This window comes from Odocoileus virginianus, chromosome 9 (assembly GCF_023699985.2).
Source record: "Odocoileus virginianus isolate 20LAN1187 ecotype Illinois chromosome 9, Ovbor_1.2, whole genome shotgun sequence".
Lineage (NCBI taxonomy): Eukaryota > Metazoa > Chordata > Mammalia > Artiodactyla > Cervidae > Odocoileus > Odocoileus virginianus.
The window spans coordinates 14,652,026-14,679,187 of record NC_069682.1 but is presented as its reverse complement, the minus strand read 5'-3'; the positions used below and the strand labels follow the sequence as shown (position 1 = coordinate 14,679,187).

The following is a 27,162-nucleotide window of genomic DNA, read 5'->3' as shown; positions in this document are numbered from 1 at the left end:
CCAACACCAGGTTCAGTCCCTGGTCAGGGAACTGAGATCCTGCAAGTCACACAGGGCAATACCTCCCCACCCACCACCAAGAAAAAAAGAACCTGCACTTTGGAGGCCAGCTGACAAGACAGAGTTTCAGACCCAGTATTTGTGTCTGTGTGATCCTGGTGAAGTCATGAATTCCAGTCTCCTAATCTGGGACACTGGAATAATGCTCCTATCTCCCAGTGATGTCCTAAAGCATCAGGAGTTAATGCATATAAAGTGCTTAATAGCCTGGTACCTAATAACAGATGTGTGTGTGTTATTATCATTATGACTATTATCTTTCCTCCTGAGATAAAAGGGTCTTTAAAAGACGTAGCCTAAGGGGGGGGGGGGTATTTCTTCAAAGAGTTGGTTGAAAATGAATTTTCAAAATCTCTAATCACAAAAAATTCACAGATAGTCCCAAATGGCAACCAGGCCGGGCTCTGGATGTAAAAACAGTACAGTTCTCACCATCTGACAGTTCTGTCAATTCTGTGAAATAGGGAATGAATAATAAGAAGCCCTGTGTTTCTTTTAATATTGTCAATTTCCACAGTTTAAAACAGGATGCCTTTGCTTCTTCACATCTGATTTCCCACCAGACCCCTTGGCCAGATTTACTGGTTGAACACATCCTTTTTGACTGCGGTCTTGGGTACTCTGAATATTCTAAAGACAATTACTCCAGTTGTACTGTGTTGATCTCTGGATTATACCAGATCATTCAACTGGATACATCAGCAAGTTGAGATGGGACCCTCTAAATTCTACTCTTATCTTATTTCCTGGGATTGAAAGATCACACTCGGACTTTGAAAGGAATATTAACAACACCGTTGGTGACCACTGACCATATCTGATCCAAAAATGAAAATGGGACCAGCAGTGAGGTTCCCTGTTCTGAGTGAACTATAATAGAAGTTTCTCTAGAAATTCCTTATTTGACTCAACAACATCAGCTCTTCTCTGGGTTACATACCGATGTCACTACAGTATAAGGAAGACCTTCCTCTTTCTGCAGGAGTGGTGTAACCCAGTTGGTTATTGACAATCAAATGGACACTCCCACCAATTCTGAAATGTGGGAGATTAGAGAGTGTAAATGTTTCAGGAACAACCCCTTGACCACAGAAAGAAGCATCACCGTGAACCTAGATCATGGGGGAGAGAAAAGAAAATGAACGTAAGGGGTGGAGACATTTAGGTTTAGTAACCTAATAGTAATAGCAATAAAAAACAACTATGCTCTCAGCACTCCCTGGTTGCCACATGCCACGTGCATGCTCAGTCATGTCTGACTCTTTGTGACCCCGTGGACTGTAGCCCACCAGGCTCATCTGTCCATGGGATTTTCCAGGCAAGAATACTGGAGTAGGTTGCCATTTCCTCCTCCAGGAGATCTTCCTGACCCAGGGATTGAACCCGTGTCTCCTATGTCTGTCTCCTGCATTGGCAGGCAGATCCTTCACCACTGAGCCACCAAGGAAGCCCTGTCCCTGTATCTCTGTTTATAAAAAGCTGCTCCCTCCCCTCCTAAAAATCTGCTCATTATAGAACTTCCTAAAGCAGCTCTCAATGATGCTAAATCAGCCCTCTTCCTCTTGCAGCTATGACCAGCTGACCTATTCCTTCCACCCTACATCATCACCTGTACCCATGCATCCTCATCAATATGATAGTGTGCACGGCAGCACCAGAGAAGGTAGGGTGATGGGAGACACAGGAGAATCACCTCTAGGAAAGCAATCATGAAAACGGGCTGCAAGACGCAAGGAACAAAATGACTTCGAACCCTCACTCTTCCCCAATCAGATTTCCCCCCAAATGAGAGGGTGTCACTCACATCACCTCCTCCCCGCTGCGTGTGTTGGCCACCACTGCGAACATAAAAGAGAATGATGTGACAGCAAAGACGGGGGGTGGGGGGCAAGGAGTGTATCATACACAAATGAAAGGAGGCTTTGAGGAAAGGGCAAAATACTATTATAAGAGAATCTCTGAAATGTGCTCTTTTTCCAGAACTTTCGAAATCTACTAGATCATGATAGCACACACCTGACAAGGTCCTACTGTGGAGCACAGGGAACTAGCCTGTGCCCCAACCAGTGACGCCGAAGAAGCTGAAGCTGAATGGCTCTGTGAAGACCTGCAAGATCTTCTAGAACTAACACCCAACAAAGACGTCCTTTTCATTATAGGGGACTAGAAAGCAAAAGTAGGAAGTCAAGAAACACCTGGAGTAACAGGCAAATTTGGCCTTGGAGTACGGAATGAAGCAGGGCAAAGGGTAATAGAGTTCTGCCTAGAGAATGCACTGGTCATAGCAAACACCCTCTTCCAACAACACAAGAGAAGACTCTATACATGGACATCACCAGATGGTCAACACTGAAATCAGACTGATTATATTTTTTGCAGCCAAAGATGGAGAAGTTCTATACATTAAGCAAAAATAAGACCCGGAGCTGACTGTGGCTCAGATCATGAACTCCTTATTGCCAAATTTGGACTTAAATTGAAGAAAGTAGGGAAAACCACTAGATCATTCAGGTGTGACCTAAATCAAATTCCTTATGACTATACAGTGGAAGTGAGAAATAGATTTAAGGGACTAGATCTGATAGACAGAGTGCCTGATGAACTATGGATAGAGGTTCGTGACATTGTACAGGAGACAGGGATCAAGACCATCCCCATGGAAAAGAAATGAAAAAAGGCAAAATGGTGTCTGAGGAGGCCTTACAAATAGCAGTGAAAAGAAGACAAGCAAAAAGCAAAGGAGAAAAGGAAAGATATTCCCATTTGAATGCAGAGTTCCAACGACTAGCAAGGAGAGATGAGAAAGCCTTCCTCAGCAATCAATGCAAAGAAATAGAGGAAAACAACAGAATGGGAAAGACTAGAGATTTCTTCAAGAAAATCAGAGATATCAAGGGAACATTTCATACAAAGATGGGTTTGATAAAGGACAGAAATGGTATGGACCTAACAGAAGCAGAAGATATTAAGAAGAGGTGGCAAGAATACACAGAACTGTACAAAAAAGATCTTCATGATACAGATTATCATGATGGTGTGATCACTCACCTAGAGCCAGACATCCTGGAATGTGAAGTCAGGTGGGCCTTAGAAAGCATCACTATGTACAAAGCTAGTGGAGGTGATGGAATTCCAGTTGAGCTATTTCAAATCCTGAAAGATGATGCTGTGAAAGTGTTGCACTCAATATGCCAGCAAATTTGGAAAACTCAGCAGTGGCCACAGGACTGGAAAGGGTCAGTTTTCATTCCAATCCCAAAGAAAGGCAATGCCAAAGAATGTTCAAACTACCGCACAATTGCACTCATCTCACACGCTAGTAAAGTAATGCTCAAAATTCTCCAAGCCAGGCTTCAACAATATGTGAACCTTGAACTTCCAGATGTTCAAGCTGGTTTTAGAAAAGGCAGAGGAACCAGAGATCAAATTGCCAATATCTGATGGATCATCGAAAAAAGCAAGAGAGTTCCAGAAAAACATCTATTTCTGCTTTATTGACTATGCCAAAGCCTTTGACTGTGTGGATCACAAGAAACTGTGGGAAATTCTGAAAGAGATGGGAATACCAGACCACCTGACCCACCTCTTGAGAAACCTATATGCAGGTCAGGAAGCAACAGTTAGAACTGGACATGGAACAATAGACTGGTTCCAAATAGGAAAAGGAGTACGTCAAGCCTGTATATTGTCACCCTGCTTATTTAACTAATATACAGAGTACATCGTGAGAAACGCTGGGCTGGAAGAAGCACAAACTGGAATCAAGATTGCCAGGAGAAATATCAATAACCTTAGATATGCAGATGACACCACCCTTATGGCAGAAGAGGAACTAAAAAGTCTCTTGATGAAAGTGAAAGAGGAGAGTGAAAAAGTTGGCTTAAAGCTCAACATTCAGAAAACTAAGATCATGGCATCTGGTCCCATCACTTCATGGGAAATAGATGGGGAAACAGTGGAAGCAGTGTCAGACTTTATTTTGGGGGGCTCCAAAATCACTGCAGATGGTGGTTGCAGCCATGAAATTAAAAGACGCTTACTCCTTGGAAGGAAAGTTATGACCAACCTAGATAGCATGTTAAAAAGCAGAGACTTTATTTTGTCAAAAAAAGGTCCATCTAGTCAAGGCTATGGTTTTTCCAGTGGTCATGTATGGATGTGAGAGCTGGACTGTGAAGAAAGCTGAGCACTGAAAAATTGATGCTTTTGAACTGTGGTGTTGGAGAAGATTCTTGAGAGTCCCTTGGACTGCAAGGAGATCCAACCAGTCCATCCTGAAGGAGATAAGTCCTGAGTGTTCATTGGAAGGACTGATGTTGAAACTGAAACTCCAGTACTTTGGCCACCTCATGTGAAGAGTTGACTCATTGGAAAAGACCCTGATGATGGGAGGGATTGGGGGCAGGAGGAGAAGGGGACGACAGAGGACGAGATGGCTGGATGGCATCACCGACTCGATGGACATGAGTTTGAGTAAATTCCGGGAGTTGGTGATGGACAGGGAGACCTGGCGTGCTGCGATTCATGGGGTCGCAAAGAGTCGGACACGACTGAGCGACTGAACTGAACTGAACTGAATAAACCAGAATGGAAAAGAATTTTTAAAAGAATGTATATATATGTGTATAAATAACTCACTTTGCTATATGGCAGAAATTAACACAATACTGTAAATTAACTATACTTCAATAAATAATTTTTAAAAACTGGGAAATGGAAGGTGATAGAAAAGGGAGTCAATTTTTTTTGAAAAGTTGAAAGCAAATAATGAGGGAATTGTAGATCTTAGGGGAAAGTATGAGTGCCACTGGCTTCATGCTATATAGAAGGCTATTATATCAATAAGGTATATGTTGTACACATAAATTTTACGTGATATTATATAATAAATGTATTTTAATTAAAAAGTTATTAAGTAAAAAAATAAGGGATAATTGGAGAGAGTAGCATGGAAACATATATATTACCATATGTAAAATAGATAGCAAGTGAGAATTTACTGTATAAAACAGGGAGCTCAAGCCAGTGTTCTCTGACAACCTAGAGGGGTGGGTGATGGGGCAGGGGTTCAGGAGGGAGGGAACATATGTATGTATACCTGTCGCTGATTTGTGTTGATGAGTGGCAGAGGTCAATACAATATTGTAGAGCAATTATCCTCCAATAATTGTATTTTGTTCTATATTTCTCAATATTGTAAAATTATAATCTTCAATAATTTTTAAAAAATAAAGGGAATTTTGATAAAACAAAATAGAAAAAACAAATAAACAGCCAAAATGCTCAACTAAAGAATAACATGATCTGAAAAAAAAGGGTAAAACGACCTGATACAGGGAATTACCCAGCGGTCCAGTGATTAGGACTCAGCGCTTTCACTGCTGAGGCCTGGGTTCAGTCCCTTAGATGGGGAAGCTAAGATCCCAAAAGCCTCTTGGTGTGGCAAAAAAAGTTAATAAATTAATTTGTTCATTCCCTGAGTCATGTCCAACTCTTTGCGACCCATGGACTGCAGCATGCCAGGCTTCCCTGTCCTTCACTATCTCCCTGAGTTTGCTCAAACTCATGTCCATTGAGTCAGTGATGCCATCCAACTGTCTCATTCTCTGTCATCCCCTTCTCTTGCCCTCAATCTTTCCAGCATCAGGGTCCTTTCCAATGAGTCAGCTCTTCCCATCACGTGGCTGAAGTATTGGAGTTTCAGCTTCAGCACCAGTTCTTCCAATGAATATTCAGGGTTGATTTCCTTTAGAAATGACTGGTTTGATCTCCTTGAGTCTCCAAGGGACTCTCAAGAGTCTTCTTCAGCACCACAGCTCAAAAGAATCAATTCTTTGGTGTTCAGCCTTCTTTATGGTCCAACTCTGACATCCATCCATGACTACTGGAAAAATCATAGCTTTGACTATACAGAACTTTGTCAGCAAAGTGATATCTCTGCTTTTTAATATGCTGTCTAGGTTTGTTGTAGTTTTTCTTCCAAGGAGCAAAAGTCTTTTAATTTTCTGGCTGCAGTCACTGTCCACATTAATTCTGGAGCCCAAGAATATGAAATATGACACTGTTTCCACTTTTTCTCCCATCTATTTGCCATGAAGTGATAGGACTGGATGCCATGATCTTTGTTTTTTTAATGTTGAGTTTTAAGCCAGATTTTTCTCTCTCCTCTTTCATCTTCATCAAGAGGCATTTTAGTTCCTCGTCACTTTCTGCCATTACAGTGGTATCATCTGCTTACCTGAGGTTGTTGATATTTCCCCCGGCAATCTTGATTCCAGCTTGTGAGTTATCCAGCCCAGCATTTCGCATGACGTACTCTGCACATAATTTAAATATGCAGGGTGACAATATACAACCTTGACATTCTCTTTTCCTAATTTTGAACCAGTCCATTGTAATTAATCTGATATGGTAACCACTGTGGCCCTAATTAGTACCAGAAATAAAAGACTTAAATACGAATGAAGAAAGAATCCTTGGAAGGTAATTTTTTTAATGACAGTGAAAATGTCCTTAAAAGAGTAATTTGTATATACAAGTAGAACATTTTGGTTAAGAAAGGAATCCCTGCTTTCCTTGGTGAAATCTCCAACCCACACCTTCCCGTAGATAGAGGTCTACAGAGATGACTGACATTTTGGAGCATCCAAGAACAGTAATAACATACCCTTACATTACCTTCACAACACTATAAACATTATCTCTATTAACCCATTCATCTACCATGCATGGGGGGCCTGGGAAGGGAACTTCTATTGTTCCTTTTACAGGTGAGAAAATCAAGGTTCAGAAAGAGTTTGTATTTCACATGGCTAGGACTAGACGTTCTGTGATGCCTCCACTTTTTCTACTAATTTCCTCACCCTGCCAAACCCATCCCCTGGGTTAAGGAACTTACTGAGTTCTCAATTAACCCTCAGAACACTCTGGAAATGTAACACACTTCCCTTGACCTCTGAGATCTAGGGAAACAATGGGACAGAAGGCCAAGCAAGAAGGCCAAGCTGTGCGTGCTAAATCACTTCTGTCGTGTCTGACTCTTTGTGACCCTATGGACCTTGCCCACCAGGCTCCTGTGTCCATGGGATTCTCCAGGCAAGAATTCTGGAGTGGGTTGCCAAGCCCTCCTCCAAGGGATCTTTCCAACCCAGAGATTTTTCCAACCCATGTCTCTTATGTCTCCTGCATTGGCAGGTGGGTTCTTTACCACTAGCGCCACCTGGGAAGCCTGAAGGGCAAGCTGGAAGGCTGCAAAGCCAGGATCTGAACTTAGCTTTTCATTGTTCCAGAATCCTTACTATTTCTCACCGGGCTACACTATCAGGTCCAGCCCTCAGCCACACGCTGGCCCACAAGGGTCATGGGGTTCCAGGCATCTGAAAACCCCTCACTCTTTGGCCTCCTGGCTGATGGGACTTCTGTGTGGTAATGATGTGAATGATGTAAAAGGAGACCCGTAAAGCAAGGAAGAGAGATGGGTGTCTCACAGAAGAGGCACTGCTAAGAACATAATGACTGTTCACAACTTGCATCATTTTATCACGGTCTTAGGGTTCTTGGCACTAAAGCCATATGTCATCTGCTAACTTTATTTCCTTTCTTAAATCAAAAGAGAAAAGATTCCATGGTGGTGGTGGTTTAGTCACTAAGTCATATCCAACTCTTGCAACCCCATGGACTATAGCCTGCCAGGCTCCTCTGTCCATAGGATTCTCCAGGACAGAATACTCCAGAATACTGGAGTGGGTTGCCATTTCCTTCTCCAGGGGATCTTCCCAACCCAGGAACTGAACCCAGGTCTCCTGCATTGCTGGCAGATTTGTTACCAACTGAGCTACAAGGGAAGCTCCAAAGACTCCATGGTTGCTCATAAAGCTTTGAGGAGTCAGGTCCATGAGCCCCAAGAAATTCTGGAGGCAGCAGAAACCACTCAATAAAATACAGTAAGGGGCATGGACACACACAGCCAATAACAAATGACAATGCAATCCCACCAGGTCCAGGACTAAGGTGAATGACAGAGAGCAAAAGTATCATCAATAGTCTCACCCAGAATGATTTTATAGACTCCAAATTTCAGGTTTCCACAATAAATTAGAATGTTGAACTTGAATGAGGCAAGACACTGGCAGACATAGCAGGATAAAATGTTTTGGGAACACGAAGTAGAGAGAAGAGGGCAGTTTCTCATCAGTTTAAAGAACATGCCACTTTCACCTCTTACTTCAGAAATCAGTCTTAACATCAGGTTAATGTACTGGGAAAATGCGAATAACTGAACTATGTTAGAGTCTCATGAATTCAAGTGAAAGGTGAAGAGAATGTATGGCTAACAATGTGAAGATTTCTATTTAGAAATACTATATCATAATCAAATTCAAATGTGCTTACCTGACAATTTATTTACTACAAGTTTCTGGCCCATGAAAAATTAACAATAAGATAATGTAGTTATTTGTGCATGCTCAATGGATTCAGTTGTGTCTGACTCTTTGCAACTTTATGGACCATAGCCGGCCAAGCTCCTCTGTCCATGGGATTCTCCAGGCATGAATACTGGAGTGGGTTGCCATGCCCTCCTCTAGGGCATCTTCCTGACTCCAAGATCAAACTTGTATCTGTTATGTCTCCTGCATTGACAGTCAGATTCTTTACTACTAGTGCCATCTGGGAAGCCCCCAATTATTTGTATACATAGACAAATATTCTACTGCCTTGTGGATTTAACTGTTTTCATTGGGTTTAAAGACCCAGTTACTGATATCCAGGATTAATTATCCTCTAGGAGTTAAAGGTTTCATATTAAATGAACACTTGTAGAAGAAAAATGTGACCCACAATCTACACCTCTAAAATATACCTGTTGGGTTACCAAAGGTGGGGGGCGGAGGAAGTAATACACTAATCATTTGTCTTGTTTGCCTTAATGCCAAAGACTTTCATTTTAAAGCAAATAAACAAGCAAGCAAGCAAAATAAATCCTGACTCTTGCAGCCTTGTTAGATAGACAGACACTGTGTGGTTTCCATGAGGGTCACAGTTTCATAGAAGTAATGACATTTGTCCTCTTAGTAGTAGCAGCTATGTCAGTCCATACTCCCTTAATTAATTCAGAACTCAAGAAAGGAAAAATACAGTGAAGACCTTTGTCTAAAGTCAGTTGCCTTGATTGGGGTGGGGGGAGGATAAATTGGGAGATCAAGATTGACATATACATACCACTATATTTAAAGTAGGTAACAAATAAGAACCTACTGTATAGCATAGGAAACTATTCAATACTTTGCAATGATCTATATGAGAATGGAATCTTAAAAAAAAGTAAATATATGTACATGTGTAACTGACTCACTTTGCTGTACAGCAGAAATTAACACAATATTGTAAATCAACTATACTCCAATACAAAAAAATTAACTAGGGGCTTCTCTGGTGGTCCAGTGGCTGAGACTCTGTGCTCCCAAAGCTGGGGGGCCCGGGTTTGATCCCTGGTCAGGGAACTAGATCCCACATGCTGTAATAAGACCCAGCACAGTCAAATACATAAATAGAAATAAACATATTTTTAATTAGCTAAAAAAATTATTTTTAAAAAGATCAGTCAAAAAATAAAACACAGTCAGTTGACTTGAGATTACTGGTAAGCAGATACTCACATCAGCTATCAATTTTTAAAACAACCCCCAAATCTTCTTTTCCCAAAAGTTCACCTTAGTTTTGTGTGGAACATGTGCCGTCTCCTGTCATGATAACTGTGGAATCCTATCCCAAGGCCACAGACTCTGAGCCCAGAACCAAGGTCACCTCCGAAGCTGACTGAGCCCCTCTGTAAGCATTGCCAAAAGCCCCCCGATCATCACCAGCAAGCTTCCTGACCCCAAATTAGGTAAAAATGCCCACCCCATGCTCACCCTATTATAGCGCTCTAACCAATCACCTAATACCACCCTTCCAGCAGGAATTTTGTCTTGAGGCTATAAAAATCGACTACTAACCCACAAAGGTGTCGGCTCTCCCTTGAGCCAGCCGGCTGCTCTAACAGCGTCCTATTGGCTCTCCCTGGTCTGCCAGGAGGGGACGGCCAGCCCTGCTCGCAGTGCCCACATTGTTTCTGCTCTTTGTTCTTAGTAAACGCACTCCTTTCTGCAGTACCCTGGAAATTCTTTTCCAACCCCAACTCGGACTGCCATGACAACTACCAACCTCGACATTCTTTCTTCCCAGTATTCCCAACCTCTGGCCTTACTTCCTGAAGCTCCCAGTACCTGTAAGCAGATGACTTTGTCCCCAGGCTGAGCTGAACTGTCCAGGGAGTAGTCCCCATCCTGCCTGGACTGCTGCCGCCCCCGAGTCTTCCCGACTGCCACAGGGTTCACGGCTTCCAGGTGCGAGGGGTTGGGCAGCATGGTCACATGGAGGGGATGGTGCGCACCGAAGTCCAGGTCAACCGAGGAAGTTAGGTGAGACAGGACATCGCCAACGGCTGAGACGTTTTCCGGAAATTCACTTAAGCCTCGCATTTTACGGAACATCAGCTAAGCCGAGTAAACACACAAGAAAAAATGGGAAAAGGTGGTTCGTTTAAATCATACAATCTAAAAAAAAACTTTATGCACATGTTGTATATATATTGTGACCATGCATGATTTAAAGATAAGCACACACTTGTAACTGCTCGAATGCACAGAGCTATTTGGCAATGTTCATCATCAAATGAAGTTCTAACACATTAAGACAAGTCCAGCATGATGCAGACAGTAAGATACCTCTGCCTTGCAATAAGCAAAATTTTTTTCTTAATTGCACCTGTTAGAATGTATTTTCCAGAAGAATTAGTATTCTTGTTAAATTATTAACAGGAACTGCTAATAAGAATTATTCTCGTTTAAGGTGGAAAGGGAAATAAGAACTTCATCCCATTTAGTCACAGGATGACATCCACTACTTAGCTCAAGTGGCATCTAAGAAACTATTTTGCAATTCTCAGATTGTAACATCTATGTAAGTTCTGGTACCATTTTAGTTTCAAAATTGTGAAAAATGTATGGATATTTTGAAGATGAAAAGTAACAAAGTACTATGAAAGATTCTAAATATGTTCTCTTTACAAAATATAATGGGTAATTGATAAATCATTGATTTTTAAAATTAAAAAAAGAAACTATATTTTGCCATTCTCAAAGGACTTCTCTGCATATATTCTGTCATCTCATTTTCATACTCTTCTAAGAGATAGGTGTCACTATCCATTTTAAAAATGAACAAACTAAAAGACTAAAAATAGAGCTGCCATTCAGTTCAGTTCAGTTCAGTCGCTCAGTGGTTTCTGACTCTTCGCGACCCCATGAACCGCAGCATGTCAGGCCTCCCTGTCCATCACCAACTCCCAGAGTTCACCCAAACCCATGTCCATTGAGTCGCTGATGCCATCCAACCACCTCATCCTCTGTTGTCCCCTTCTCCTCCTGCCCTCAATCTTTCCCAGCATCAGGGTCTTTTCAAATGAGTCAGCTCTTCACATCAGAGTTACCATACAATCCATCAGTCCACTCCTGGGCATATATCTGGAGAAAACTCTAATTAGTACAAGCACCCCAGTGTCCACCAGCAGCACTATTTACAATAGCCAACACATGGAAACAACCTAAATATCCATTGATAATGGATAAAAATGGATAAAAAATGAATTAAAAAATGGATAAAAAAGTGGTGTATATATAAATGGAATATTACTCAGCCACAAAATAGAATGAAATAATGCCATTTACAGCAACATGGATACACCTAGAGATTATCATATTAAGTGAAATAAATCAGACAGAAAATGACAACAGACTTGTGTGTGCAATCTAAAGAAATGATACAGGAAATCCCTGGTGCCCAGTGATTAGGATTCTGCACTTTCACTGCCGAGGGCCTATGTTCAGTCTCTTGTCAGGGAACTAAGATCCCACAGGTTGAGCAAAGCAGACAAAAAAAAAAAAAAAAAAAAAAACAGGAGAACTTATTTACAAAACAGAAACAGATGCACAGACATAGAAAACAATGTTATGGTTACTAAAGGGGAAGAGGAGGGATAAATTAGGAGTTTGAGAATTAAAAAAATAAAAAGGGTGAGCAAGAGAAATTACTTCAGTTGTTTAAAGGTCCTTGGCTACAAAGCTGGGCCTCAAATCAAACTATCTACCAAAGACATTATATTGTGCTCAATTGGCCAAATGGTTTAAATGACCCAAAAGCTTCTTATCGCCCTCACTGTAAATAGGAGCATACAAACTCACAGGATAGGAAAAGATGTGTTTTTCACAAGCTTCAGTTCAGTTCAGTTCAGTTCAGTCGCTCAGTCATATCTGACTCTTTGCGACCCATGAACTGCAGCATGCCAGGCTTCCCTGTCCATCACCAACTCCTGGAGCTTGCTCAAATTCATGTCCATCAAGTCAGTGATGCCATCCAACCATCTCAATCTCTGTTGGCCCCTTCTCCTCCTGCCTTCAATCTTTCCCAGCATCAGGGTGTTTTCTAAGGAGTCAGTACTTCATATCAGCTGGCCAAAATAGTGGAGCTTCAGCTTCAGCGTCAGTCCTTCCAAAGAACACTCAAGGTTGATTCCCTTTAGGATTGACTGGTTTGATCTCCTTGCAGAACAAGGGACTCTCATGAGTCTTCTCCAACAGCACAGTTCAAAAGCATCAATTCTTTGGTGCTCAGCTTTCTTTATGGCCCAACTCTCACATCCATATATGACTCCTGGAAAAACCATAGCTTTGACTAGACAGACCTTTATCAGCAAAGTAATGTCTCTGCTTTTTATTTATTTATTTTTTTTAATTTTTATTAGTTGGAGGCTAATTACTTCACATCATTACAGTAGTTTTTGTTATACATTGATATGAATTAGCCATGGATTTACATGTATTCCCCATCCCAGTCCCCCCTCCCACCTCCCTCTCCACCCGATCCCTCTGGGTCTTCCCAGTGCACCAGGCCCGAGCACTTGTCTCATGTACCCAACCTGAGCTGGTTATCCGTTTCACCTTAGATAATACACATGTTTCAATGCTGTTCTCCTGAAACATCCCACCCTCGCCTTCTCCCAGAGTCCACAAGTCTGTTCCATACATCTGAGTCTCTTTTTCTGTTTTGCATATAGGGTTATCGTTACCATCTTTCTAAAGTCCATATATATGTGTTAGTATACTGTAATGGTCTTTATCTTTCTGGCTTACTTCGCTCTGTATAATGGGCTCCAGTTTCATCCATCTCATTAGAACTGATTCAAATGAATTCTTTTTAATGGCTGAGTAATATTCCATGGTGTATATGTACCACAGTTTCCTCATCCATTCGTCTGCTGATGGGCATCTGGGTTGCTTCCATGTCCTGGCTATTATAAACAGTGCTGCGATGAACATTGGGGTGCATGTGGCTCTTTCAGATCTGGTTTCCTTGGTGTGTATGCCCAGAAGTGGGATTGCTGGGTCATATGGCAGTTCTATTTCCAGCTTTTTAAGAAATCTCCACACTGTTTTCCATAGTGGCTGTACTAATTTGCATTCCCACCAACAGTGTAAGAGGGTTCCCTTTTCTCCACACCCTCTCCAGCATTTATTGCTTGTAGACTTTTGGATAGCAGCCATCCTGACTGGCGTATAATGGTACCTCATTGTGGTTTTGATTTGCATTTCTCTGATAATGAGTGATGTTGAGCATCTTTTCATGTGTTTGTTAGCCATCTGTATGTCTTCCTTGGAGAAATGTCTGTTGAGTTCTTTGGCCCATTTTTTGATTGGGTCGTTTATTTTTCTGGAGTTGAGCTGGAGGAGTTGCTTGTATATTTTTGAGATTAATCCTTTGTCTGTTGCTTCATTTGCTATTATTTTCTCCCAATCTGAGGGCTGTCTTTTCACCTTGCTTATAGTTTCCTTTGTTGTGCAAAAGCTTTTAAGTTTCATTAGGTCCCATTTGTTTATTTTTGCTTTTATTTCTGAAATTCTGGGATGTGGGTCATAGAGGATCCTGCTGTGATTTATGTCGGAGAGTGTTTTGCCTATGTTCTCCTCTAGGAGTTTGATAGTTTCTGGTCTTACATTTAGATCTTTAATCCATTTTGAGTTTATTTTTGTGTATGGTGTTAGAAAGTGTTCTAGTTTCATTCTTTTACAGGTGGTTGACCAGTTTTCCCAGCACCACTTGTTAAAGAGGTTATCTTTTTTCCATTGTATATCCTTGCCTCCTTTGTCGAAGATAAGGTGACCATAGGTTCGTGGACTTATCTCTGGGCTCTCTATTCTGTTCCATTGATCTATATTTCTGTCTTTGTGCCAGTACCATACTGTCTTGATGACTGTGGCTTTGTAGTAGAGTCTGAAGTCAGGCAGATTGATTCCTCCAGTTCCATTCTTCTTTCTCAGGATTACTTTGGCTATTCGAGGTTTTTTGTATTTCCATACAAATTGTGAAATTATTTGTTCTAGTTCTGTGAAAAATACCGTTGGTAGTTTGATAGGGATTGCATTGAATCTATAGATTGCTTTGGGTAGTATAGCCATTTTGACAATATTGATTCTTCCAATCCATGAACATGGTATATTTCTCCATCTATTTGTGTCCTCTTTGATTTCTTTCATCAGTGTTTTATAGTTTTCTATGTATAGGTCTTTTGTTTCTTTAGGTAGATATACTCCTAAGTATTTTATTCTTTTTGTTGCAATGGTGAATGGTATTGTTTCCTTAATTTCTCTTTCTGTTTTCTCATTGTTAGTGTATAGGAATGCAAGAGATTTCTGTGTGTTAATTTTATATCCTGCAACTTGACTGTATTCGTTGATTAGCTCTAGTAATTTTCTGGTAGAGTCTTTAGGGTTTTCTATGTAGAGGATCATGTCATCTGCAAACAGCGAGAGTTTCACTTCTTCTTTTCCTATCTGGATTCCTTTTACTTCTTTTTCTGCCCTGATTGCTGTGGCCAAGTTCTTAGAGAAGTATAACTTTCCAAAACTGAACCAGGAAGAAATAGAAGATCTTAACAAAATGATCACAAGCAAGGAAATCGAAACTGTAATCAGAAATCTTCCAGCAAGCAAAAGCCCAGGACCAGATGGCTTCACAGCTGAATTCTACCAAAAATTTAGAGAAGAGCTAACACCTATCTTACTCAAACTCTTCCAGAAAATTGCAGAAGAAGGTAGACTTCCAAACTCATTCTATGAGGCCACCATCACCCTAATTCCAAAACCAGACAAAGATGCCACAAAAAAAGAAAACTACAGGCCAATATCACTGATGAACATAGATGCAAAAATCCTTAACAAAATTCTAGCAAACAGAATCCAACAACATATTAAAAAAATCATTCATCATGACCAAGTGGGCTTTATCCCAGGAATGCAAGGATTCTTTAATATCCGCAAGTCAATCAATGTAATACACCACATTAACAAATTGAAAGATAAAAACCATATGATTATCTCAATAGATGCAGAAAAAGCCTTTGACAAAATTCAACATCCATTTATGATTAAAACTCTCCAGAAAGCAGGAATAGAAGGAACATACCTCAACATAATAAAAGCTATATATGACAAACCCACAGCAAGCATCACCCTCAATGGTGAAAAATTGAAAGCATTTCCCCTGAAATCAGGAACAAGACAAGGGTGCCCACTCTCACCACTACTATTCAACATAGTTTTGGAAGTTATGTCTCTGCTTTTTAATATGCTATCTAGGTTGGTTATAGTTTTTCTTCCAAGGAGCAAGCGTCTTTTAATCTCATGTCTGCAGTCACCATCTGCAGTGATTTTGGAGTCCCCAAAAATAAAGTCTGTCACTGTTTCCGTTGTTTCCGTATCTATGTGCCATGAAGTGATGGGACTAGATGCCATGATCTTAGTTTTTTGAATGCTTAGATTCAAGCCAGCTTTTTCACTCTCCTCTTTCACTCACATCAAGAGGCTCTTTAGTTCTTCTTCACTTTCTGCCATAAAGGTGGTGTCATCTGAATATCTGAGGTTGATATTTCTCCCAGCAATCTTGATTCCAGTTTGTGCTTCCTCCAGTCCAGCATTTCACATGATGTACTCTGCATATAAGTTAAATAAACAGGGTGACAATATACAGCCTTGACATACTCCTTTCCCAATTTGGAACCAGTCTGTTGTTCCATGTCTGGTTCTAACTGTTGCTTCTTGACCTGCATAGAGATTTCTCAGCAGGCAGGTCAGGTAGTCTGGTATCCCCATCTCTTTAAGAATTTTCCACAGCTTCTTGTGATCCACACAGTCAAAGGCTTTGGTGTAGTCAATACAGCAGAAGTAGATGTTTTTCTGGAATTCTCTTGCTTTTTCTATGATCCAATGGATGTTCACAAGTATGGTCATTGATAATCATTTCTGTGCTTTTGAGTAACTTCTTTGTCTGGGATATTTTAGGAATGCAATTTTTGGTTTAAGAATTTCTGCAGGTGTCAAAGGACACCTCCATCTGTCAATCATTTTATTCTGTTGTATGGTACCTTTTCTATGGTGAGTTTTCAAAGCTGATTATGGTTCTCTTAGCATCAGAAACACTGAAGTATTACCAAAAAAAGTAAAACTTGGCCCCCATACATGACATCATGTGTAATTTTTTAATTAAGAAAATTTTTTGGATTGAGGTATAGTTGATTTACAGTATTATATAAACTTCAGGTATACAACATAGTGATTCAAAACTTTTAGAGATTTTACTTCATTTAGTTACTATTGGCTATATTGTAGCCAACATAAAATACAGCCAAAATATTGGTTATATTCTCTGTGTTTTACAATATAGCCTTTAGCTTATTTATTTTTTACAAAGTAGTTTATATTCCTCAATTCCATATCCCTTTATTACCCCTTCCCATTTTCCCTCTCCCCACTGGTAACCATTAGTTTGTTCTATCTGTAAGTCTGTTTCTTTTTTGTTATAGTTATTAGTTTGTTTTATTTTTTAGATTTCACATATAAGTGATAACATGAAATATTTATCTTTGTGTGGCTTACTTCACTAAGCATAAAACCTTGCAAGTCCATTCCTATTGTTGCAAATGGCAAATTTACATTATTTTTTATGTCTGAGTTATATTCCATTGTATGTGTGTATGCCACATCTTTATCTGTTGATGGACACTTAGGTTGCTGCTGTATCTTATCAATTATAAATAATACTGCTACGAACATTGGGGTGCATGTATCTTTCCAAATTAGTGCTTTTGTTTTCTTCAAATATATACCCAGGAGTGGAGTTTCTGGGTCATATGATTATTTTTTGTTTGTTTTTTGGGTTGTTTTTGCTGCAACACATGGTTTGTGGGATCTTAGTTCTCTGATCCAGGATTGAACCCAAGCCTGGCAATGAAAGCAACAAGTCCTAACCACTGAACCCCCAGGGAACTACCTAACATTTATAATTGTTTTTAATCTCCTGGCCAAGAATAGCAGTGAGGTTTACCCATGCATAATGGCCATAACCTTATCAGACACTCACCAGACTATTCCCTGTCATTGAATATTGTGCCCTGACACTCAAGTGCTTCGAGATTTACAGAGCACCTGAGTCAGACTGAACAAGAATACAAAAGATCCAATAACCAATAAAACTACTCACTTTGGAGGATCTCTTGAGATAACAATGTTTTATTAGTTTCACACAATCTATTAACTATAATCTGCAAATAAGTAGAAGGTAAAAATGACTTTCTGGAAGATGAAATTTTATCGAACTGAACAGATCTTTGTGTTTGTTTGAATGATTTCTACGAAATAGTGAAAGCATGCTTCAAAAAACAGAATTTATCTGTTTGCAGCATCCTTAGGAAACAAACTAACTTTTAACTTTCCTAAGTGAAGAAAGAATTCCTGTAAAGAGATATAGGAAAATCACCTAAACACCAGGTCCAACAGCATCAGTTTTCATCAATTAACAAAGCTGTCTCCTGGACCAATGGTTCATATGCTTAGTCGGTTTTCTAAAAGCGATTATTACCATAAACTTTACTCTGTTTCAGTCAATTGCACATCACTAGTGGGAAAAACAGAAGGCCTTTTACCTCTGGAGGGAACTGCAGAAGGCCTGTCAGCAAGTTCAGCCTCCCTCTATGGGGCATCCCAATAATAACATCCGTTACCCCGCTGTAAGCTGCCATTTTCAGCAGCTCGTAGAAAAAGCCCATCATGCTTTCTGCTCCTTCGCCTCCGTATCGCTTCACTGTGGCAAACTTGGTGGCCAAAAAGTGGTCAAACTCCTGTGGAACACCATGTCAGACACAATAGTTACAGGAGAGCTGACTACATGGGTCAAAGTCAAACACATTTAAGGAGACCCCGCACTGCTTCAAGCAGCTACAACAGGGTCTATTCAGTGCAGACCCCAGAGATGAACAGAAGTCACTCAGAGCCTGGCAAGAAAGCCCTGCCTAGGACACCAGGCAGCAGTGGGGACACAGAGAAAACAACCCAAGCGGTAAAAGAACTCACCCCAGTAGGAATCCCATCAGAATGCCAGGCCTTTTCCAGGACTTGAGTTTTAGTTCAGGGCTCTATAGTTTTTCATCTGAGCCACAAACTAGCCATCCACCCACACACATTACTGGGGGCAGGGGTCTTGTCATATTGATAGGCTCAAGTCCTGCGCAGTCCTGGACATTCAATCCTATTAATCTATACTGAGAGCTTCTTTCATGTATAGTTCCTTTCTCTTTAAAAAATTTTTAACTTTTTAAAATGTTTAAAAAAAAAATAAACTGTTTTTTAAACTTTTTCTTTGTATTGGGGTATAGGCAAGTAACAATATAGTGATAGTTTAAGGTGAACGGTGAAGGAACTCAGCCATACATATACATGTATTCCTTTTTCCTTTTTCAATCCCTTCAGGTAATTAAAAGAGGAATCAAATCTTAAGGACTTTGCAGCCTTTTATGAAGGGAAGAGACAAATACATAGAAAGTATCAACTCTGAGGAGAACCAACAGCTCTGGTGGTTGGAGATCTACTTCATTTTACTTAGAATGAAGTGGTGTGTGTTACACTGTCTGTTGTGTTGAGGCCATGGGGGAATTGTGGCTACATTCAGAGAGTTCATATCTTAACTCCCTCTCTTCAATATTTATATGTCTTTGGAGAAAAAGAGCTGAACAATTCCTTTGATGTTAGCTGCTACTTTTATACCTGAGATTCTAACATTAGTTTTGACAGGTGTTTTCGCTCTTCTGTGGTAAATGCCTCCTTCTTCAGTTCCTCAAACCGCTTGGCAAACCAGTCTTTCTCCTCCTGGCTCTGAAGCTGAGAGGTTTCGATAGAAATCTGCCCACAGTAGATCTGGTTGAGATAGGCGACAACTTCCTCAAGAGAGGCCTCCTCCTTCCCCATGTTCAATAATCCTATGAAATGGAATCAAAAGGGTCACTTTAAAGAATAGTCAAACAAATATAGAACATACCAAGATCCTTATCTCAATTCAGAGCATTTCATTCTAAATAACTTGGGTCATCATCAATGGTTATCCAGATTTTTCTAAAGGCAAAACTAAAAATATGGTTAAAGGCCATAAAGTACTAAAAGGAGAGGAAATAAAAATCTTCCCCCAAACAGAGCGATGATTTTTAATGCCAAATTTCAATTCTATAGTCTTTTAAAAGTGAATTTTGGACTTGCCATTCACCTGCTTTATAGCTATAAATAATATGTTCTATCTTGATCTGAAATATCTATCAAAATGTTCAAGTCTTATCAATATCTATAAAGCAATGCTTATTATTGCTCAGTTGGTCTTAATGTGAATTAATATTGACAGCAATGCAACATTCTAAGGTAAAAGGAAATCTCCCTGAACCTTAGCCAAAGAAAAGGAAGTTTTGTAATATGTGACTAGCCCAGCACCAAATCAATAACCAGTCTTTTGCCTAAACCTACAACATGAATTTAACAAGCCAACATTTACTTTATATTGTGTACGGTTTCTTATAGTAAGCGTTACAGCTTTGACATTGGCTGATCAAAGCTGCAATGAACATGGGAGTACAGATACATCTTTCATGATTTCAGTTCCTTTAGATTTATACCCAGAAATGGAATTCCTGGGTCATACAGTAGTTCTATTTTTAATTTTTTGAAGATCCTCCCTACTGCTTTTCATAGTGGCTGCACCAACTTGCATTCCTACCAAGAGTGGACAAGAGTTCCCTTTTCTCTCTGCATCCTCACTGACACTCGTATCTTTGGTTTTTGTTTGTTTTTTTTTTTTAATTGAAGAATACTTGATCTACACTGTTGTGTTAATTTTAGCAAAGTAATTCAGTTTTATATACACGTGCACATACACACACACTCTCTCTCTCTCTTTCATTTTCCTTTCCATTATGGTTTACCACAGGATAAAATAGTTCACTGTGCTATAGTACAGTAGGACCTTGTGGTTCGTCCAACTCTGGGGTTTTTTGACAACAGCCATTCTAACAGTTGTGAGGTGATAGCTCATTGTGGTTTTGATTTGCATTTCCCTGATGATTAGTGATACCAAGCACTTTTTTATGTACCCACTGGCCATTTGTGTATATGATTTGAACACAGAGGATATAGGCCCTGTAGGAAGACAGTTCTAGAACCTCAACACTACTCTCCCAGACAGTGTCCAAATGTGCTCCTTACTGTCTCCTCACACCCATGGAAGCCTCAGCTCCAGCGGGCATGACTGCAGTTCTTCAAGAACAGAGAAAGGAGCCCCACTTCACTGGCAGTTAACTGACACACGGACAGTCGACAGCTGATGACCTTTACCTGTGGTATTAAAGGGTCCCTGCAGAGTCTGCAGCAGGGCTTGGATTTCAGGCACGCTTTCCTGCAGGGCTTGACCACTGAAGAGCGGGTTGATTTTGGCAGCTTTATGCCCATGCTCACAATACACCGTCACCAACCTGGCAAGGCCATGGTCCACTGATTGAGTGGAAAAACAACAACAACAATAGAACAACAGTTTAGGAAATGCCCACAAACCACAAAATCAGTTTTCAAAGAAGCCTTTGTGGCTTTGGACATTTTTAACACGCGGTTCTACCCACCATAGCTGCCAGTGGTTTTCAGGATTAAAAACTAGCAGAATCCAGGAAAACACACTTATTTCCTTAAATTTGTCTCCTGAGAGCAAAAGTCACTGAAAAATAACCAGAAGGAACCAGAATTATGGGTACACATTTGTGGAAATAACTATGCACATGGATAGATTTTACAAGGAAACACCCCAAATTGAAAATAACTGTTAAAATGCTATAACTTTAATTATGGATAATTATAGTCCTCTTAATTATTATTAGAGTTTTTTATATTATACATTAAAAAAAACAGAGTTTAAACTGCAAAATCAATGTTACATTTCCTTCCTTACGTCCTCCAGGTACACATTTTATAGACTCATGAAATCACAGACCAGGAAAAAGACCTTAAAAATGATCTTATTACTACATAATAAAAAACAAAATCCTACTTGTAGCCTTAAATGAGTAGTTCTCCAACCTCTTCTTAAAGGGGAAATCACTGTATTTCAATGAATCTAAATCTATCTTAGATTATTTTTTTAAAAATCTTAGATGACTTTATATTAAGCCAAAAGCTGCTTTTCTTCCCTTTTGCACATGAAAGCCCTTCTAAAATTTAGAAGAAAATCCTTCAAGACCACAACTTCCAATATCATCTACAAAATTACATCCTTAGTGGAGTTAAGTTAACGGTAAATATACAGGGTTAGCATCGCCATTCTCACCACAGTTTACTAGCCCTCTTTAAAAAAAAATTAATTAATTATATTGGACTTCCTGGTGGCACAGTGGATAAGAATCTGTCTGCCAATGCAGGGGACACGGGTTTGACTCCTGGTCCAGGAAGATTCCTTATGCCTCGCAACAGCTAAGCCCCTGTGCCACAACTCCTGAGCCTGAGCGCTGCAACTACTGAAGCCCTCTCGCCTATAGCCTGTGCCCTGCAACTAGAAAAGCCACCACAGTGAGAAGTCCGAGCACTGCAAGTAGACAGTAGCCTCTGCTCTCAGAAACCAGAGAAAGCCTGCACAAAGCATCTAAGACCCCACACAGGTAAAAACAAATACAAATAAATAAATATTATTATTATTACTTTTTATGTTTTGACCACACCCGCACCACATGTGGGACCTTATGTTCCTGATCAAGGATCAAACCTGGGCCTCCTGCGTTAGAAGCATAGAGTCTTAACCACTGGACGACCAGGGAAGTCCCCTACAAGCCCTCTTGTGAAAACATTCTCTTTAGCAAACCACATCTAGTTATGAGATCACTGCTTCAGTTTCTCACTGAAAATCCAAGCTTTTAGTGATACTCAGATGGGGGAGTTGGCACAAAAGGATGCTGTTCACCCCAAAGAACACACAGCACCTACTATTCTTGAAGAGAGAGAGGCCTCTTCCCGTCCTACCTCGGGGCACATCCTCCACCCATCCTCACCATCTGTTTTCTCTCAGACTCTTTATTTCACTACTCTGGTTTCTGCTGCTGCTGCTGTGCTCAATCGTGTCTGACTCTTTTTGACCCCATGGACTGTAGCCTGCCGGGTTCCTCTGTCCATGGAATTTTCCAGGCAATACTGGAGTGGGTTGCCACTTCCTCCAGACCCAACCCCGTATCTCTTCCCTCTCTGCCTCCTAGATCCTTCCACTGTGACATCTAGAATTCCATCTGTTCCGTGATTAACAGACCTCCCTACATTCTTCACCTCTTCCCTAAATGTTCCTTATACGCCTGTCTTCACAGGAATCTGTTTTCCCGTGAGGACACCAGTAAATGGTGCAATTACTCATCACCCACACCCACGCCCCTCCAGTAGGGTGGGTGGAGTCAATGCCTCCTCATTCCTCACTAATCTTTCCCTCCTGTTAGTCCTCTAACTCGCTACAGACCCCAGTCATCTGAGGGACATGCCACAGTGCTGATGACTAATCCCCACTGGCCAAAAATCATCATCAGATAATGTTGTAGGAGAATGCCTATTGGATGTGCCAATTTGTTTAGAAGAAAAAAGACTAAAAGACACTATATATCATATGAGCCTGAGCTGTGTTAAAATGTGTGTATTATACCTATATATTTTCATTACAAAGTGTATCTAGCATATTAACACCTACATACTTCATATATGTCTCTTCATTTGCATACATATTTCATATGTATCAAGGAAATAGACCAAAAAGTTAGTGATGATTTTATGTCAAAATTCCCAATTTTCCTTGCTTATTGTATTTTCTAAGTTTTCCATAGTGAACACGTCCAATAGAGCTCTTTATTTATTTATTTATATTTTGGGGGGCCATGCCACAAAGCTTGTGGGATCTTAGTTCTCTGACTAGGAATTAAATCTGTGCCTGTGGCAATGGAAGCACGGAGTCCTCCACTGGACAGATGCTGAAGGTAAAGCTCCAACACTTTAGCCACCTGATGTGAACAGCTGACTCACTGGAAAGGATCCTGATGCTGGGAAAGATGGAAGGCAAAAGAAGAGGACAACAGAGGATGAGATGGTTAGATAGCATCACCAATTCAATGGACATGAATTTGAGCAAACTCCATGAGATGGTGAAGCACAGGGAAGCCTGGGGTGCTGCAGTCCATGGGGTAGCAAAAAATTGGACACGACTTAGCAACAACTGTGCCTAGACAGCTTGTGTGAACAAGATGATTTAGGCTGAACACCTGCTGTCCTTTTGTGCATCCTCATTGCACCTACTAAACCTCAGCCAGGAGTCCAGCCATACACTATGTGCTATGAGTCCCTTCTGGAGACTCCAAGTGTGGGGTGGTCTTCAGGGCACACATTATGGATGACACAGGAGCTAAGTACCTTAACAGTTGTGCCTTACAAATGCATATGGACAAATGCATATTCTGGGCCGCAGGCTCTGTGCCCGAAATTTCCGGGCTGAAATATAGACAAGTGCATATTTTGGGTCACAGGCTCCATGCCCTGTTTCCAGGCTGAAATTTGGACAAGTATATATTTTTCCAGCCCCACTTTCTGAGCACCAAGTTTCCAGGCTGAAACATGAACAAGTGCATTTTATCTGCATAAGAGTCAGCAAGAAGCCCAAACAGGTTAAGTGATCCGCAGAAAGTAACAGAGTTAATCACAAAGTTGGAATTTGAACTATTTGTACTTTAGTGTACTTCCCTGATAGCTCAGTTGGTAAAGAATTCACCTTCAATGCAGGAGACCCCGATTCAATTCCTGGGTCGGGAAGACCCGCTGGACAAGGGATAGGCTACCCACTCCAGTATCCTTGGGCTTTCCTGGTGGCTCAGCTGGTAAAGAATCTGCCTGCAATGGGGGAGACCTGGGTTCAATCCCTGGATTGGGAAGATCCCCTTGGAAAAGGGAAAGGCTACCCACTCCAATATTCTGGCCTGAAGAATTCCATGGACTGTATATATCTATATTCTCCAGTATATATATCTATATACGCCAGTATTCTTATACTGGAGTGGGTAACCATTCCCTTCTCCAGAGGATCTTCCTGACCCAGGGATCAAACCCAGGTCTCTTGCATTGGCAGGCAGATTCTTTACTATCTGAGTCACCAAGGAAGCCCTTATGTATGGAAATACACCTCCATTTCAATTTAAGATTGTTGATAAATAGAACTCAAGCTTACTTGGAAGCTGAGGTTTACAGAGGTTAAAGTACAAGCTCTTTTACTAACAGCCAACTACAAAGGACACATATCGTGGGTCAAATTTTAACTCCTGAAACCACTGCCATCCAAAATGGTCACTAGAAGCAAATTCAAGACCTCTTTGAAGGCTTACTACAGTGAAAACCTTAATAAATGAGGTATTCATCCTATGTTGGCCTTGATACTTGCTTGACCAAGATAAATATATGAAGAAAGAAGCTGATGAAGAGCAGAGAGGAGGAGGGAAGCATCACAACTTGGACTACACCTCCTCCCATTTCTCTATGTACCTTGGACGTGGGAGCTGCCTTGTGTTCATTTTCAGTAGGGTTTGTGAATACATTCTCTGTGTGGGAAGAAAACCTTAGAGTATTTAAATAGCCAAAGGGGTTGAGTGTGGTGATACTAGTTATTTTCCAACATCCATTTTCCTCTTCTCTTTCAAAATAACTTTTAGCTGGAAGGTGGCCGCCCTGAAGAAAGACTATGCTTTCCAATCTCCCTTGCAAGGATGTACAGACGTGACCAAGCTCTATTGGACAAACATACCTTATATATACATCCCTTATTGACTATAACGATGCTTGGCCATGGTGGCCACAGACCTCCTGCTAGAAAATCACTTAGTGTGACATAAAAATACAAATTCCTGGACCTCATCTCAGGCCACTGAATAAGAACTGGGATGAGGGTGAGGTGAGGGAGGGCAGCCTGGGAACTAGCCTTTTAAACATCATTCAGGGTGATCTGAACGCACATTTCAGTTTGGGGGAAACTGACATGCAAAATTAGATACTCCATGTGTTAAGTGAAATAAGATATAGTCTTACTCTCAAGAGATTAGCCATCTAGCTGACCAAAATGCTGTTCCTAAAGAAACCTGTTGCACTCAAGAAAGAGAAATCAGTTTTATTCTGAATGTCTCCTGAGATCAAGAACACAATATTGAGGTTTCAGTGTGTGATCTACTACTCAAAGTTCAGGTGTTTAGATGATGAAGGGATCCTAATTGTTAATCCAATAACCGGACCAAAGATATCAAAAGGGACCTCCCTGGTGGTCCAGTGGTTAGGACTTCAGACTCTCACTGTCCAGGGCCAGTGTTCAATCCCTGGTCAGGGAACTAAGATCTCATAAGCCACATGGCACAGCAAACAGTAATAACACATAAAAATTAAAAATGCCAAGTGACCTTCCTCTAACGACCAATCTGTGTTCATCTTCTATTCTGTGAGGATGAATAAACATACAATAATTTTGGGGCATAAACCAAATACTCAAAATTGGTCTCTTGTACATGAGGATGCAACTGAGCCTCCAAAAACTGATATTCGTGTCTCCTAATCCATTAAAACCCGAGTAGCATAGTTTTGAATTCAGCAAAGAGTTTTAAACTCCTAAAGAGGCTAGACAGAAGAGACGAACGGATAATAAATACCATGATGAGGTTCAAGAACGCCCTCTTCACCCTAGTCACCATCGCGATCCCCACAGATCCCTCTCACACCAGTTTTGGAGACAGACCTGGAAAATGTGTATCCTTGGGTGAACTCCAGGAGCTGGGCTATCTTAGAACTTTTCCTGCAGCCCCGCCTCCCTAAACAGCTAAGTTCTCACACGTTTTATAACCAGGGAATGGAAAAGACAAAAGAGTTCACAGAACCATTCTGTGACCCGGACCCTGACAAGACGCAGGCTTGTCCCTCTCTGCTCCCTGGCCTCCCCTTCCTCACCACCGGCCGGATCGCACACTGAGGCCCCCAGAAGTCCCAACCCTCAAAAGCACCCACCCCCGGCCCAGAAATAAGACCCCCTGACTCCCCAGCCGCCACGCTCACCGGCCCAGGCCCCATTCTGACCTGGGGGGCGCGCCAGGCCGCCCTCGGGCTCCCGGCTCTCGGGCTTCCTCGGCCGGTAGCCATAGACACCCCTCTCTGTCTGGTAGCCGCGCCGGAGGAAGAGCGGAGCGGCCCGACCGAGGCCCAGTCTTGCTGCTGCCATAGCGGCCCAGGCCATGTCCCACCAGGGCCCCGGGGCCCAGAGATCTGGGCGGGATGTCCAGGGGCCGCGGCCGCAAGGAGGTCGCTCTTGCGCTGACCCACCGCGGGGGAGGTGAGAGGCTGGAGGAGAGAGGCGAGGGGGGGGAAAAACCCGCCCCCTAGACAACACTCCCACTCCTGATTGGCCAGGGCCCGGCCCTTGGAGCCAATCCAGATCAGCGGCCCTCAAAGCCAAGCCGCGCGGCTGGGATCCCGCGACACTCGCGAGGGCCTAGAGGCTGAGGGAGGTCCTGCGTTTGGGAAAAGGAGGCGTGCTGAGGGGAGCGTACCGGCTCTCTGGTAACCACGCTGTGTATGCTGGATGTATCTGTGTATGCTGCAGTCTCCCTCC

The 27,162-nt window shown here is 41.4% G+C and overlaps 1 protein-coding gene across 5 annotated transcripts in view; it reads right to left on the bottom strand.

The window, feature by feature from the left end:
* Window positions 1–26,887, bottom strand: part of DHTKD1 (dehydrogenase E1 and transketolase domain containing 1) — a 44,783-nt gene extending 17,896 nt beyond the window's left edge. The window contains exons 1-6 of one of the 5 annotated variants that reach the window (XR_011489344.1): window positions 26,631–26,887; window positions 20,859–21,014; window positions 19,251–19,462; window positions 18,134–18,328; window positions 10,326–10,595; window positions 1,001–1,172 (exon numbers count right to left, since the gene is read on the bottom strand). Coding sequence is in view for 4 of the 5 variants with exons in the window: in XM_020893146.2 (XP_020748805.2) it covers window positions 1,001–1,172; window positions 10,326–10,595; window positions 18,134–18,328; window positions 19,251–19,462; window positions 20,859–21,014; window positions 26,631–26,787 (1,162 nt within the window). In the remaining variant the exon portion in view is untranslated. Of the gene's footprint in view, window positions 1–1,000; window positions 1,173–10,325; window positions 10,596–18,133; window positions 18,329–19,250; window positions 19,463–20,858; window positions 21,015–21,139; window positions 21,232–26,630 lie in introns of those variants that run through there. The other 4 variants (XM_020893146.2, XM_020893141.2, XM_070471975.1 and 1 more) reach the window with 4 other exon arrangements.
* Between the last annotated feature and the right edge of the window lie 275 nt (window positions 26,888–27,162).